General features: G+C 36.3%; 1 protein-coding gene across 16 annotated transcripts in view; it reads left to right on the top strand.

Annotated features, from left to right (window-relative positions):
* LOC124299923 (phosphatidylinositol 4-phosphate 5-kinase type-1 beta) overlaps positions 1-15,079 on the top strand; it is a 59,645-nt gene that overhangs the window by 2,884 nt on the left and 41,682 nt on the right. For 15 of the 16 annotated variants that reach the window (XR_006907110.1, XR_006907108.1, XR_006907109.1 and 12 more), the window contains exons 4-13: positions 166-414; positions 529-681; positions 877-1,041; positions 1,167-1,382; positions 1,891-2,114; positions 2,568-2,703; positions 2,900-2,987; positions 12,426-12,488; positions 13,908-13,985; positions 14,775-14,822. Coding sequence is in view for 10 of the 16 variants with exons in the window: in XM_046753372.1 (XP_046609328.1) it covers positions 166-414; positions 529-681; positions 877-1,041; positions 1,167-1,382; positions 1,891-2,114; positions 2,568-2,703; positions 2,900-2,987; positions 12,426-12,488; positions 13,908-13,985; positions 14,775-14,822 (1,420 nt within the window). In the remaining 6 variants the exon portion in view is untranslated. The remainder of the gene's footprint in view (positions 1-165; positions 415-528; positions 682-876; positions 1,042-1,166; positions 1,383-1,890; positions 2,115-2,567; positions 2,704-2,899; positions 2,988-12,425; positions 12,489-13,907; positions 13,986-14,774; positions 14,823-15,079) is intronic. The other variant, XM_046753369.1, reaches the window with a different exon arrangement.

Genomic DNA, 15,079 nt, shown 5'->3' with positions numbered 1-15,079 from the left:
GAATGCTATGCATCATATTATATTCTACATTATGTCTTGAAAAAATCTTATGCAATACTATAACGTCCCATTCGTGTATTTGACTCTTACAGTCACACTTTTTTGTTCGAATATTGTATGCAATGTTTGGATGAAATTTAAATTCCATATTTATTCTTTAATCAGATTCAAACGACACAAATCATGGGATCCATTCAACTAGGGATCCAGCACGCTGTTGGGGGTCTTGCTAGTAAACCAGAGCGAGATCTTCTTATGCAGGATTTTATGACAGTGGAAACGACCAACTTTCCCAGTGAAGGGTCCAATCACACACCTGCCCATCATTTCTCCGAATTCAAGTTCAAAAACTATGCTCCTATTGCCTTTCGGTACTTCAGAGACCTATTTGGCATTCAACCTGACGACTTTTTGGTACATCAGCTTTCCCCAAACACTATCCATTTCTTTGTTACAAGCACAAATTGTATTGTCGCCTTTGCTACTGTTTCAATAAGAATATTAATACACGTGTACTTCTTACTACAGATGTCAATGTGCAGCTCCCCACTCAGGGAGTTGTCTAATCCTGGCGCAAGTGGTAGCATATTTTATCTGACAGAAGATGATGAGTTTATCATCAAAACTGTTCAACACAAAGAAGGGGAATTTTTGCAGAAGCTGCTACCTGGATATTACATGGTAAGCAAGGAATAGATTGATCGGCTTCTGTTTATTTTGGTTGCTCTGCTTTATACTTCAATAGGACCATGTTTTCTTTGAAAAATTGCACCTCTAGCTCATGGTTTTCTGCAACATAACATCTTGTGTAATCATAATTAATATATAAAATGAAAAATTACTTCAACTCGACGTCTTATCCTACTTTTCTTGTAGAATTTGAACCAGAATCCTCGAACGTTACTTCCAAAATTTTTTGGGCTGTATTGTTACCAGTGCAATAGTAAAAATGTCAGATTAATCGCAATGAATAATCTGCTTCCGTCGGCCGTCAAGCTACATCAGAAATACGATTTGAAAGGTTCCACTTATAAAAGAAAAGTAAGTATCTCATTTTAAGTAAACCTAATTTCATTTACCGCCGCAATGATTAGAAATCATACGCTTCAATTGGCGTCATCTGCACCCCAGCCATACTTTATGATGTACGGTTTCATCTTCATCAGGCTTCCAAATCCGAAAGATCCAAGTCATCTCCTACGTATAAAGATTTGGATTTTATGGAGCATCACGCCGAAGGTATTTTCTTGGAAGCTGATACTTATGGGGCACTTGTTAAAACGATACAGCGAGACTGTAGAGTATTGGAGAGCTTTAAAATTATGGACTATTCTCTCCTAGTTGGAATTCATAACTTGGATCAAGCGGCTAGGGAAAAAGCAGTAAGTTTGAATAGCGTTGTTATCCTGATTCAGAGATACAGAATAACACAGTTGTATCGAGAAGAAAAATCACTCATACTTTATTTTGTATAATTTTTTTTATTATAATCATATCGGGTATGCCTGTTCGACCTAATGGAATACTCTGATATCGCAAAGGCTTAATTGTTATCTGTACCAATTTGAGCAATTTGAACACGGTAATTTAAAATGGTTACTTGTCCCCAACTGTATTGAAAGAACAATAGTGCATTATATTCTCACTATTCAAATTGTGATATACTTATATATGTGCAGTATACAATCTCTATAAACTGTAAAATATTTTTATAATGATCCTTATATTTCACATCTATTCTATGCTTACTCACAGACATAAAATTTTCATTACGAATTTCTAGCTTCATAAACATCCCTGGATAATGCATCGGCATAGTAAAAAATTTGTAACCTAACCCAGCCATCTCTTCATCAATCTTGAATAATTGGAGCATTTGTTGCTTTATAGGAACAGAGGTTATCGGCAAGTGCGGATGAAGAAACCGGCGGAGCAAGTTCTGAGGCCGGTGCCCTTATTCAAGCGGAAAAGGAGAGGGAAAGAGAAGACAGGATTGGCGCGGCTGCGTTGAATCGATCTCGAAGTATTAACAGGCAAAGATTAGTAGCGCACAGTACTGCGATGGAAAGTATTCAGGCCGAGAGCGAACCTATCGATGAAGAAGATGATGTACCGTGAGTAGTTGAAATAAAAATATTTTTTTCAACTCGATTCAACAATTTTTTTGCTGCCACCAGGAAATAAATATTACTTCTTGGCTGTAATTGAAGGCTCAATTTATTTGTCCAAGCTAATTGTTATCGTGATCATGAACTGAAATAGTTGATGGATTTCCCTTCAGCAAGCCTCGCAGTAGTCTGTCAGCATGTTCTAAAATTCTCCCTCTATATGTTGCAACAATCTCCTGTTCCAACGCGAATTATTTGGGACAGCTGGCCTCCGTCAATACAGATGCAGCTTTAATAATAAATAGCGGGGATACGGATTACTGAAGGATTGTCAGATCCCAATGAGAGGACTACTGCGGGGCGCAATTTTATCTTCTCAAATTGCTTTTGAAATATATTTGAGGATGTTTTAATTGGTTATGACACCATTGTAATCGACATCTAACGCTGTTTTGGTAGCAGTCCGGGTGGTATACCAGCTAGAAATGCAAGAGGCGAACGTCTCCTACTTTTTCTCGGCATCATCGACATACTTCAGAGTTACAGACTGAAGAAAAAGCTTGAGCACACATGGAAGTCCATGATTCATGACGGGGTAAGAAATGTTTTGTCATACAACCTGTTTTGGCCTAAAATTGAGATGAGTTTGTGTAACACATGGAGTACAGACATATGGAAAAACGATAGATTACGAACAGCAGTAAAAGCAAATTATTTGATTATGATATAATCTTGCGAAAATTGACATTTTTGAGATTAAAATTTTCTAAAGATCGTCGCACATATTCTAGGATACAGTTTCCGTGCATAGACCTGGTTTCTACGCTCAGCGCTTTCAAGATTTCATGGCAAAAACTGTTTTCAAGAAGATTCCGTCACGTAAGTACCACCCCAATCAACCTCTCCTCAACCACCTTACCTCCATACTTGCCCTAAACAAAACCCGTCATTGACTTTAATGGTCCCATCACTTTACGTTGCTTATTAATTATGATTGAGGCATTAAAGAAATGTCGGAGTAATTTTAAGCTACGTTAAGCATTGATTTTTAAAGGATGTAATAGAAATATGTACATACTAGGGTGGGTAAAAAAAAAAAAAAGCTCAAAGTAGCGCTGTTGGTTTTTATTAGCACGGAAATGTTCACTTTTTACTTGGAAAGGCTCTTTTCGCTTATGCCGTAGCAGCTCTTACCTTGGCAGATTTTTTTGCCGCCTGTATGGTGCTAAGGGTGGAAAATTTCAGTATTTGGAATGGTAATGTGACACGAATATCTCTGACAATCAGACTTGCTCGTATGTTTGAAGGTAACGAATTTTCTGATTCGTTCACTTTGGAGGTGCCGCGTCTATTTACTTCGGCCGAGTTCAATACTGTGCATGGTCTATGTTCTAAATGTATGTCATTTCGACTTCATGCTGCTGATAATTGTAATTGTAGATATACGTATGATAGGGAAGGTGCCTCGATGGCAAGAAAGAAAGCAGCAAGGTATCGAGTTTTTATGGTAATTCGGATTGCTCAATATTTTCTCCTACACCAACAGGCTTCAATGTAATGTAATTTAAATGCAACGTTCTCACGTACATAGACTGACTCGCGACTGCCTGTTATAAAGTAATTAAAAATGTGCGAGTGCTACTTTTACGTTTTCCAAGTTTTCTATAGTTAAAAATATCTTTTTCACACAGTGATGATAATGTGATTAAACAATAATTCGCTATTTTCGTTGGATTTTTATTGAAAGAAGTATACAAACTCAAGAAATAAGCGACAATTCACATTTATGTATTTGCCTTCAAGCCTCTTGGGATAGCAAAAGATGTTGAATGATTTGATGAAAGGAACGAAGTACTTACTTTTCAAGTACAGTAGAACCTTGTTAGTGTCGACTACAGGGGGATATTAAAGAGGCCGAAGCAACACTGGTGGTGTGGCTTCTTTGATGTACATACATAAATATTGAGCGTCTTCAGTGATTTCGGACTCTCTATCTTCTATAACAAGACCACCACAAGTGTACATGGCGTGTGTGACGCTTGATTTAATGGGGAAACGCTGCAGTATGCACCTGTGGTGGGGCAGTCACAGCCCAGTAAACCAAAGTGAATTGAATAGAATTGACAACAACCAAAAACGGAATTAACTCGAATTAAAGCGAATAGAAAAGATTTATGTGCCAATACTTTTGAATTTGTTTTCGTTTGTTTCAATTCATGTTGATCTCGCTTTGCTGTATTCTATTCGATTTGGTTTATTCGAAGGATGTTTGAACGCAGAAAACTCTCGATATTTGATAATCCACAGTAATCTCGGGTTTGGTCTGGGTGTGCTGGGTGGCGGACTACTGCAGCCCCCTGCAGTTGACAGAAGTTGTCAAAGAGAGGGCCGTATGATAGGGGATGTTAGAAGTTGACACTAACCGAGTTTTATTGTGAGTGACCATATCACAATATTTGTGTAACACAAGAAACTGAAAAATATACTCTGGGTTCTCTAATGCCACTATACTAAGTACATTTTCACCTACGGCATACAGTTTACATCGGTAATCATTATTTTTCAAATAATTTTTATTCTTTTTGTGCCGCTCCACACATTATGCAGAAATCTATGTTGACAAACAAATGTTGGTATCTACATTGAATGTTGAGTTGAGGCAGTCGTTATGAAATCTCATTCTTTTACATCATTTCTACTTTTAAATGATATTCAAAACCATGTTTAGGATTTGGTTTATACAGGGAACCTGGTTATCTGCACAAGTATAGCCATCACATTTTTGTCTTTTCACACCGGTATACAATTGAAAAAAAAAGTCCGTTTCTATCTGTGCCATAGATGCCAATAAGCCTAAACGTGCACAGGATTGGCTAAATGTTGTATGTTCGTGTCGGTACACAGTCGGCCTATAGAATAAAAAATTATGAAATATATACCATGAAACAAAAATTTGATGTACACGCAACAAACATAAAGGATTTCACTACATAATACTAGGTATTCTTCAATTGGTCATTATTATTAGATTACAAGATGGACACAATGTGATCATTGGAGGTATTTTCAACTTTGCAAGAATGCTATGTATACAAAATTTATCTTATCATTGTAAATGTCTACCTAAATTTGATTCCGTATGGTTTATTTCATAAGCGCGAATCTCAATTCCTTGTTAAATTGTTGAAAGTGCTCACATCTACTTGTTGATACCAGTAATCCTCAATCGAAACCAACTAAACACAGTGTCGAATTGATGTAAAACCTGCAAAAAGCTTCTTGATCCAAAGTAGTTTGGAATTAAGAAATATATCGGGAGGATTTCTTAAGGCTTAATGATGTGAACAATCCTTTGCCAGCAGATAGGTAACTAAACTTACATCTGGTGTACTTAATGCGTGTAAGATTTAACCTTGGCTGCTCATCTGCCAAAGCCTCGTCCGAGTTGTAAACCCTTACAGAATCCTCCCAATATAGAAATGTATTGTCAAAATAGATTTAAAGTTTACTCGAAATAATAGTGTGCAGATCGCATACTTCTATGAAGCCGCGCATCACACGTGGTTGACTTGAATAAATAAGTGAAAATTTTAAAAATTCGCGGTATTTCAATATCTATCATTATCATTTTGTACTCGAAAACCTGACCAAGGAACGGTAACTCTGATGCTATAAATTTAACGTAGTCAAAAAATTATTGTCATTTGGTGGCGCTGGTGACACAGGATCTGCGGTGGTAGCACCGTCGGTAGCACATTGTAATAGACGTAGTGGAGAAGTCCTTTTCCCTATGATATCTATATCGGGTTTGGTTTACCCTTTCCAACATTATGCTAATTTTTATATGAAACAATGTTGAGTATGCGCTTGAGAATTGGGTGCCTGGACCGCTGAACTTGATGTTTTCTACAACCGCCAGGCGTGACATAATATTTTGGGCGGTTTAATACAACTACACTGCAGGGAAAGTGTTAACATTTGTTTCGAAGTAACCTTTCGCATTATATAAATTTTTTCAGATTTCAAATGCCTAGAAGAAATATTCCAATTTATTAGAGTGTCATCCTTACTATCACGTTTTGCGTTTATTTGATTACTTTTAGGGTATGCATTGGCGCTTTATTTACTTATTTAAATCCATTGTTATTATTCCTCTCTGAATCTTCAATTGGTTGTTCGATATTTATTTATTTTTGGTCTCACATTCCACCTCCCTCAATTGTTTCTTGTGCATTTGTGGATTAATTTGTTTTTTCGCATTCAGTTTGTGGCTGATCGACTATTTGCAGTGAACTAATGAGTAATCTTCTCTATTATCACCAGCAAACTTGAATCGTTGATCCGGTGTCCACGGTAATAGCTGATTATCTATTCACTAATCATTAGCTGATATCATTTTATTTGACTTTACGGTGAACCATTTTTAAAACATGTCTGCCTTGTGATCATTGCAATATTCTACTTTGATTTACGAAATTTAAACAATGATAATCAACATTTTGTTCTTCTTACCGAAATTCTGTATAGAGCAGCTCTACAGGTATAGAATGGATTCCATTTTTCATTTATCTTACGCTTGTATGAATAGAAAATTTTAAAATCGACTTTCAGCCCTGATTAACCTCGAACTGTCTGATTTAGCTTCGGCGTAGAAAATGTTTATCTGCATTTGACTGCATTGGATTGCGTTTAGACGAATATTTGTTATGATAAATTTGATTATGATTCTTGTTGAAACCATAATGAAGAAATGTATGTGAGAAAAGAGGGGGAAGATTGATTAAAAAAGTTATGCATGAGGGAAGGAGTAGGGGTCTTCGGACCTTACATTGATGAATCGTGGATCGACCCACGATTCTACTGTAACGTAATTTATGAACGGGCCATTATGTAGGTAGTACTTTTGATCTAAAACGATGTGAAATTCAAGTTATTCATATTAAACGTAGTGCGCATCAAGATCCGTGGCCCTAGTTTTAACCCAATACGAAGGGTAATATATTGAGGAAACGGGATCAAGTCGGAGTCTCTAGTAGATAGGAAAACATTCGAACAAGGTTTAATTGGACTCTGGCAAATGGGATATATACATTGCCCATATTATTATATGTATGTGTAATCAGCATACCGAGTTCAAAATAATTTATGTATCACACCGTTAAAGGGCGATAAGCTTTTTTTTTTTTATTTTTTATCAAGTGCATGACCATAATCAGCTGTTATCATTATGTGGACACCGTGTACGTAAACATATCAAAATAAATATATTCATTGTTAGCAAACCCATTTCATTTACAATCCTTTCCACTGTCTGTCCCATATTATTATTACACTACTGTAGTCTTACATTTGTCTGGCTGTGTGTTTTATTGATTTCATCGACGATTTTAGTTGATTTATTACAGCGTTGTTTTACGAGAACATCAACAATATGATTTCGCTTATTGTCAGTGGAATGCTTCGAACGGTGAGATAAGTCAACTAACATTCTTGAGTTTTGATTTCTATCTCTTACTTTTTTTTTGTTTTCGTTTTATTCTTGCGAAACGCCAAATATTTTCGTTTGTCTTTTATCCTTATCTCATCAGATTGATTTATTGTGAATCATCATTGATTCAGTTGTTTATCACGCAAAATATGTCGGTTACTAGTATTTTATGATTGAATTTTGTAACTCGATACAAAAATCCCTGTCGGCTAAGCAGAGTTATGCATTTTGACTAGGTGAAAATCGGGATGTAGCGCAAGCGACTCAGTTTTGTAATTGTTGCCAGATTTGAGACCGATACACAGCAAATATTCCGCCCTTCAGTATGAAATGTTTTTTTCCTATGCATCAGCGTTTTACTTAGCTCAGTCAGTAATCATTATAAAATGGTAGTGTGCTAGTGAATTTACGTGTGCGCGCTGCTTGGAGTGGGTCTCTCCAAGTATTGGTACAAGCCAAGTTGTGACGATTAACGGATACTTGAAGGAACGATTGCATATAGGTTGAATTATATACTCTGGGGTATGAAAAACCACTGCTTCAGGATAAGAAAAGTTATTTCTTTCTGTTACTGTAGCGAAAGTTAGAAGGCTCTTCTTTTGCTCTATCTCTGTTCTATACATTCAGCCACTCACGAGAAGAATTACAAATATTTAACCGCTTATCTGTGAATATTTTTATAAAAAAGCCCATTGACAAATTTTTGCAACTGCTTTTTATCTTAAATTTCAGAGCTTGAAGGAGCTGAATGAAATTTTCAAAACTATTATTTTTTTTTTTTTTTACCAATTGATTGCGTGCTTTTTCATGGGCGTAATAGCCCCATAAGATTTTTTTTAACAAACTATTTTTTGTAGAGGTTGCGGTCTGTGCCCCACGCAAATTTCACTATAACCTTCCAAGTCCGACCCAACCTTCTGTATTATTTCACTCGTGTTTTTATTTTCGCACCAAAAAATTCCGGTAAAGTTGCTTACAATTAAAAATTGAGATCTAGTCATACTTTTTCCCTTTAGTTGTTTTGCACCCCATTTTAGCTTTCCCATTTAATGCAAGAAAACGCAGGATCACACCGGGTAGTAAGATGGGCCCATTTCCGGAGGTCTGCTAGCACAAGTATACATTTCTCCGACTTACTTGTAGTGATTTTAGTAAACCTAGAACTTTCGATAGTTACATGTACCAAGAATCGTATTTATTATTGATGATGATTATACATACGCTGCATCATGCGTGAAGGATGAAATCTAAACTTACCACTAAAAATAGGTTGCTCTATAGGAAATCGAGATTCACAGCAATGTATTGCCTTTAAAGTGAATATTACCAGCGCAAAACTACACAATTGAGGAATACCTTGTTTGGCATGTAACACTGTCATTCTGTAATTGTCATATTTCATGGATAATGTCGATTCTTTATGCTGTAGCGTTATAGAATATACATACGAAAAATTTGTGCCACTAGTAGTCAATCATGATGGCAGCTAATCGGGACCTCGATTAAACTGGTGGTAATTGACAGATTTTATCAGCTGGGAATAATTAGGGATCAATGTTTATCTACAGGCACTGTACACTTTTTCTCTTATCGCTTTTGTCGAGGTTCAGGCTCCAATTTTTATTGGCAAAATTAAAAAATGTTACAATATATACTTCGTCAAAAATCTGATGTAGAGTAATTTACTTCTTGGATTGAATCCTGTAAACAAATGTAGGTCGATATGTCTTTAGTGGATTCGAATTTGACATTGAAAAATTGGATTTTTGGGTGGTGAAATTGGATTTCAGTCAACTTGTCACAACTCTGTCAATCTGAAAATTGATTTTCTTCAGCAAAGATGGTGAACGACGCGTGTTTGCTTTATAATTTTAACGATACCATAAGATTTTTGGAAAACCGCATGGTTGTTGCATTTGTAACACCGTCCCTTACCAAAAACCATGGGCAGCCAACTTAAATCTTGAAAAATTATTGACACTCGTGAAATCTCTTACTCATTTGTTTGCATATCAAAAATAATTCTGCAAGTCAAAATGAAACTGGTCTTGAGAGGTCTGTCATTGATTCTCTCTGCAGTTAGAAAAACTTAAAAACGTCCAGAGGCCTCCGAGCGATGACTAGGATAGTATTTTACCAGTGCTCAAGTGTAAATATGCTACCGAACCTAGAGTATTACTGCTGCAATGCACAATTTCAACTGCAGTAATGCATAATGTTGAAGTGCAATTGTGTAGAAGCAATGTAACGAAACAAAAACAAACAAGTATAAAACAGCACAACACAATCCGCAAATGTGTAATCCTTAAAAATTATGTAAACAAACAATGAACCACTGCCAGATCTATTAATTTTATATGTATGGGCTATTCCGCGTCAACCGGATCAGTCATCTCTCAGATATTTTTTTAATTTGGCATGTGGATTGTGTAGGGGGAGTTAGATTTTTGTGCCAAAGCGCGAATCTCATAATGCAAAATTCGATTTTTTATTAACAATAACAAATTAGACTCCCATTTTTTTCAAAAATTCATAACTTTGGCAAAAAATTGAATACAATATATTTTTTTTTTTCAAATTACGCGGAAAGCTCCATAGAATTTAAAAAAAAATACGAAATAGTAAAAAAAAGTTGTTATCAATTGTTTATTTAACAATTAATTTTTCAAAGATTTTTAAAACAGTGACTGACACGATCAAAAAATTTTTTTAAAATTTTGACATGTTCCTTGAACTTTACTACAACCTGTGAATTAATTCCAGAGGGGTGTTTTTTTTCGTTTTCGAGTAAAAAATCATTAAAGGTGTCGATGCGTATGAAATTGCGGCGCGCCGAGTCTCTACGTAATGGCGGGCGGCCGGTTGCCGTCCACCGCTACCCCGCGGTGGCGTCGCAGCGTTATTTTAGAGTTATTTTCACGATGTAGGACATGATTGAAGAATCTGAAAAAAATACTGTACCTTCACAAGGCCTGCTCAAAGCGATAAGTGAAGTTTCAGGAATGTGTTTTTATTTCAAAATAAGTAGCAAGTTATGTAATTATTATCATTTATGTGCACTCTCATGGTGTGTAACCGTTATTTTGAATCTCTGTAATAAAAAAACGGTGAAAAACACATTCCTGAAACTTCACTTATCGCTTTAAGCAGGCCTTGTGAAGGTACAGTATTTTTTTCAGATTCTTCAATCATGTCCTACATCGTGAAAATGACCCTAAAATAACGCTGCGACGCCACCGCGGGGTAGCGGTGGACGGCAACCGGCCGCCCGCCATTACGTAGAGACTCGGCGCGCCGCAATTTCATGCGCATCGACACCTTTAATGATTTTTTACTCGAAAACGAAAAAAAACACCCCTCTGGAATTAATTCACAGGTTGTAGTAAAGTTCAAGGAACATGTCAAAATTTTAAAAAAATTTTTTGATCGTGTCAGTCACTGTTTTAAAAATCTTTGAAAAATTAATTGTTAAATAAACAATTGATAACAACTTTTTTTTACTATTTCGTATTTTTTTTTAAATTCTATGGAGCTTTCCGCGTAATTTGAAAAAAAAAAATATATTGTATTCAATTTTTTGCCAAAGTTATGAATTTTTGAAAAAAATGGGAGTCTAATTTGTTATTGTTAATAAAAAATCGAATTTTGCATTATGAGATTCGCGCTTTGGCACAAAAATCTAACTCCCACTACACAATCCACATGCCAAATTAAAAAAATATCTGAGAGATGACTGATCCGGTTGACGCGGAATAGCCCGTATTCAATATGACAGTGAAACTTTAGTTATAGGTTTTTCAACGGATACGGAAATGTTGATGTATATAAGTGAGAGTAATGTGAAATCGAAACACCTAAATATTCCAAACCTCCATGACTGGAAGATGAAAAGTTTGTGATTTTCAATGATTTTATATGTATCATCTTGTCATTTCATTCACCCCCTAGCGAAACTGATCAATATTATTATTAGGGAATTTCATCGCAGCGTGTGCTAGGTTAACCCTTTGAAAACATACCGGATCGTTCTGACCGATACCTTTTTCTTCTAAAATAGTAGAACTTCAAAAAATTCTCTATTTCCAGATTTTTATATCACATTCGTGAAATACATCTATAGTTTTACTATTATGCCATTCTAAAATACTGAAAGTATAACTCTGAATTTATTCAAGTACATCTTACTCGTATATTCGAAATGGAAACACATCAAAAATGGAACATGGTCATTTTGACCCAGGGTGTTCTCTATGATAGAACAAATAGGTGTGTTCTCGATGGGTTAATAAGGTTAATCCAGTGACAGTATGTAAAGATCATCTTTCCGTAGATTGGATGCTAATCTGAACGTGCCAGAATGTGTATGGGATAGCAATAGGCACATAGGGGTCAAGCTATGCCATCTAGCGGTAGATCAAACATTGTATCAAACGATTAGATTAAAAAAGTCAAGTGTAATAACGGAATAGCGAACAAGGCTAGGTGACACAATGCGGAGTGTATAAGTGCGAAAAACGTATGAAAGAGAAACATAGAAGTGAAATATTTCCACATGGTTTACAGGCAGAAATTGCGAGGACTAAGAAAATGTAACGCATAAACGAGAAAAACGTACAACTGCGAAACGTATAACTGAGGTTTCACTGTACAAGTAGTCCTTCCGTCATTTACATTTAGGAATTTTTACAAAACATATATAATTATGACTATGATTACTGTTAATCACGTTGGGTGTTGGTTTAGCTAAATGTTGTTGTTTTTGTGTCTCTGCACCCTTTGTCACCCCTCTGACACGCATCACCTGCTACCATTCGAACTGAAATCAAAAGTGGACCTGCCTGAGATTAAGGGAAACCATCGCAAGTTCCGTAACCTGGTCACCAGCTACATAGGTAACTCTGTCTGTCTGTATGTCTGTCTGTCTGTCTGTCTGTCTGTCTGTCTGTCTGTCTGTCTGTCTGTCTGTCTGTTGGCCATTGGTCTGCCTCGTTCTTTACCCATTTTCACCTTCTTTGCTTGTATCCTTTTTTTTTCTTGTATTTCTCTCCATTTCCCTCCAGTTCTCTCCACTCTGTTTACATATTATACATGCATTGACCCGAATAGCTGTTCATTTACCTATTTTTCTGTCTGTAAACACATTTGTACTACCTATACACCACCAGCCGCAACACTTGGCATGTACCATTTCAAGTAATTGCTCCTCAGACTGTTATGATGCATCGCATATAATGCTTGTTTCTTATTCACTTTTACCTGGCTTCTCGCTGTTACATCCAATTGCTAACCGTCTTTGCATTGAAATTATCACAATCACGATCCTCACTACTTGTCACATTTTCTCACGAAGTCGACACTCAGTCGGACATCAACACTGTTTTTACAAAAATTTTGTTCACTTTGTATTTCTCTTCCTGACACATTAGAGATAATATGGACTTAGGATCACTTGGATGCATTTTCATCAAAGCCTTATTTGAAATTATTTCACATTAATCAATGGTGGAGTGAAATTTGCTGTAATATTTGATGCTTCTGGACAATGTAACGTATCAGTCAAGGTGATTTGACACAAAAATCTCGGCCGTGTATAGATTAAAATTATGAGTAACAATGAAATACAATCGATTTTAGTCAGCCGATGGGTAACTATGCATGCATTTCCCTCTCAGTCTACCTCATTGACGCTTGCAATAATGGAGCAAGCGCATTCAATCCTGTGTCGTAGAGTTGAGGCTGAGAAGTGGATTTGCCTCTGTATCTGTTACATCATTTCCATTACATTCTACTCTTTTATAAAGATACAAAACGATAAGTATGTCAAAATTTCAACTCGATCATGATTCGCAGTATCTTAGTGCAGTTCGGTAGTTGATTTTTTTTTTTCTTATCTTAGCTGTATTTGGCCTGGCTTCGATGCTATTGACGTGATACGATAAGTGTGTTGTGAATGGATTATCATAACTTTGATCACAAAGTCTTAAAATTGGGTAAATTGGAGTGAAATTTTACTTTCCAGCAGCCAATATGCTTGGAAATAAAGATCGAATATATCGCTGCTGTGCAAATTAACTGAAATTAATAGCAGTTGGCAATAAGTCATCCTAAGAAATCGTCCTTTAGAAAAAAACGGGTGGACGAGGATAGTTTTTCATTCAGTAATAACTCGTAATGTTCACATAGACTTTGCTAGTGCTACTTGATGCCGGGGTGTCACATGCTGAACAGCACTATTCTTGTGTCGTATTCTAAATACGAATATTTATTTTTATTTATATTACGTAGTAAAATTCATTGACCATCTGTTACAGCTCTGAAACATTCCCCTTCGAAACGGAAAAGTATTACGAGGCCACTGAGACCGTTGGAAGGAGACTTTGATTCCACAGGTGAGTAATTCTAATTCAATTAATATATTGTACTCGTATTGTGTGTTTCTACATTTCAACGATGCAACAGTATTCACTATTCGTTGTGCAACCAGAACTGGATTCACTTGATTCTCCACATAAATATCACGTTTCTTAATGGAATTAAGTTGGTCGATTCTCACACTTAAACTATTACACGTTTGTCCTATCAAGCATTAACACTCAAGTTGAGTTTTCCGCCTTTCCCATTATGGGCTTTACTAAGAATATTTAATATTCGACTCATTTGTCATTATGCCATTTATGAAACTTCCATTATTTTGGCGAAAGTTGATACCACACGGAAATGTTATGATAAACCCACAGTTGTGTAGTAGCTCAATCCATTTCCTTTGTCAAAAGGCTTTACGAGCATCATCCGTGACTTGTTTGTAGATTCATAATTTCTGCATCCAATCCTGTTATACTAGTTAAACCGAATCAAGATTGTACATGCAGAAATACATAGCCATCTTGAATTACAGGAAATGTATATTCTGCGAATGTGAACCCAGTTCTTTCTTCAGCGAGGTCACAAATTTTGTTACAAAAATTACGATTAAAATAAAAATAGTACACTATCAGAACATAATGGGTTATAATATTCTTTATCCATCTTTTGCAAATAATGCTGGCAATGAGATAGGTTAGTTTGATACATGGTGTGGGCTGGTAAGATCAAGGAAATGTTATGAATTGATACCGTGATACGATAGCAATCAAACCATCTGATGACAGTATAACAGTAATGTGGTGGTTTAACGGTAGCAGCGTCTGGAAGTTCAGCAGTGCATGCTTCAACGAACTCTAAGCCTGGTGAGTCTTTGCTCTGGCAATATCCCTCCCCTCCCGCTATCAATAACAGCAAGTGATTATCGTATCGAAAAATGGTTAATCTTGGCTTCCGCCCTTTGGTGATTTGAACATTAGTGGGACAATGTGCCGGTTGAGATGTGAACAAATTTAATGTAGGAGCGTAGGTGTCAAGTCAAATTTAGCATGCACCTGTGCGTTCTCGCAACCACTCAGTTTTGCAGTTACGTTTTGTCGGAAAATTGGAATAGAGTGAATCA

The sequence above is a fragment of the Neodiprion virginianus genome, chromosome 3 (genome assembly GCF_021901495.1).
Source record: "Neodiprion virginianus isolate iyNeoVirg1 chromosome 3, iyNeoVirg1.1, whole genome shotgun sequence".
In the NCBI taxonomy this organism is placed as follows: domain Eukaryota; kingdom Metazoa; phylum Arthropoda; class Insecta; order Hymenoptera; family Diprionidae; genus Neodiprion; species Neodiprion virginianus.
The sequence above is the reverse complement of the archived record's forward strand: the minus strand, read 5'-3'. Positions and strand labels throughout refer to the sequence as shown.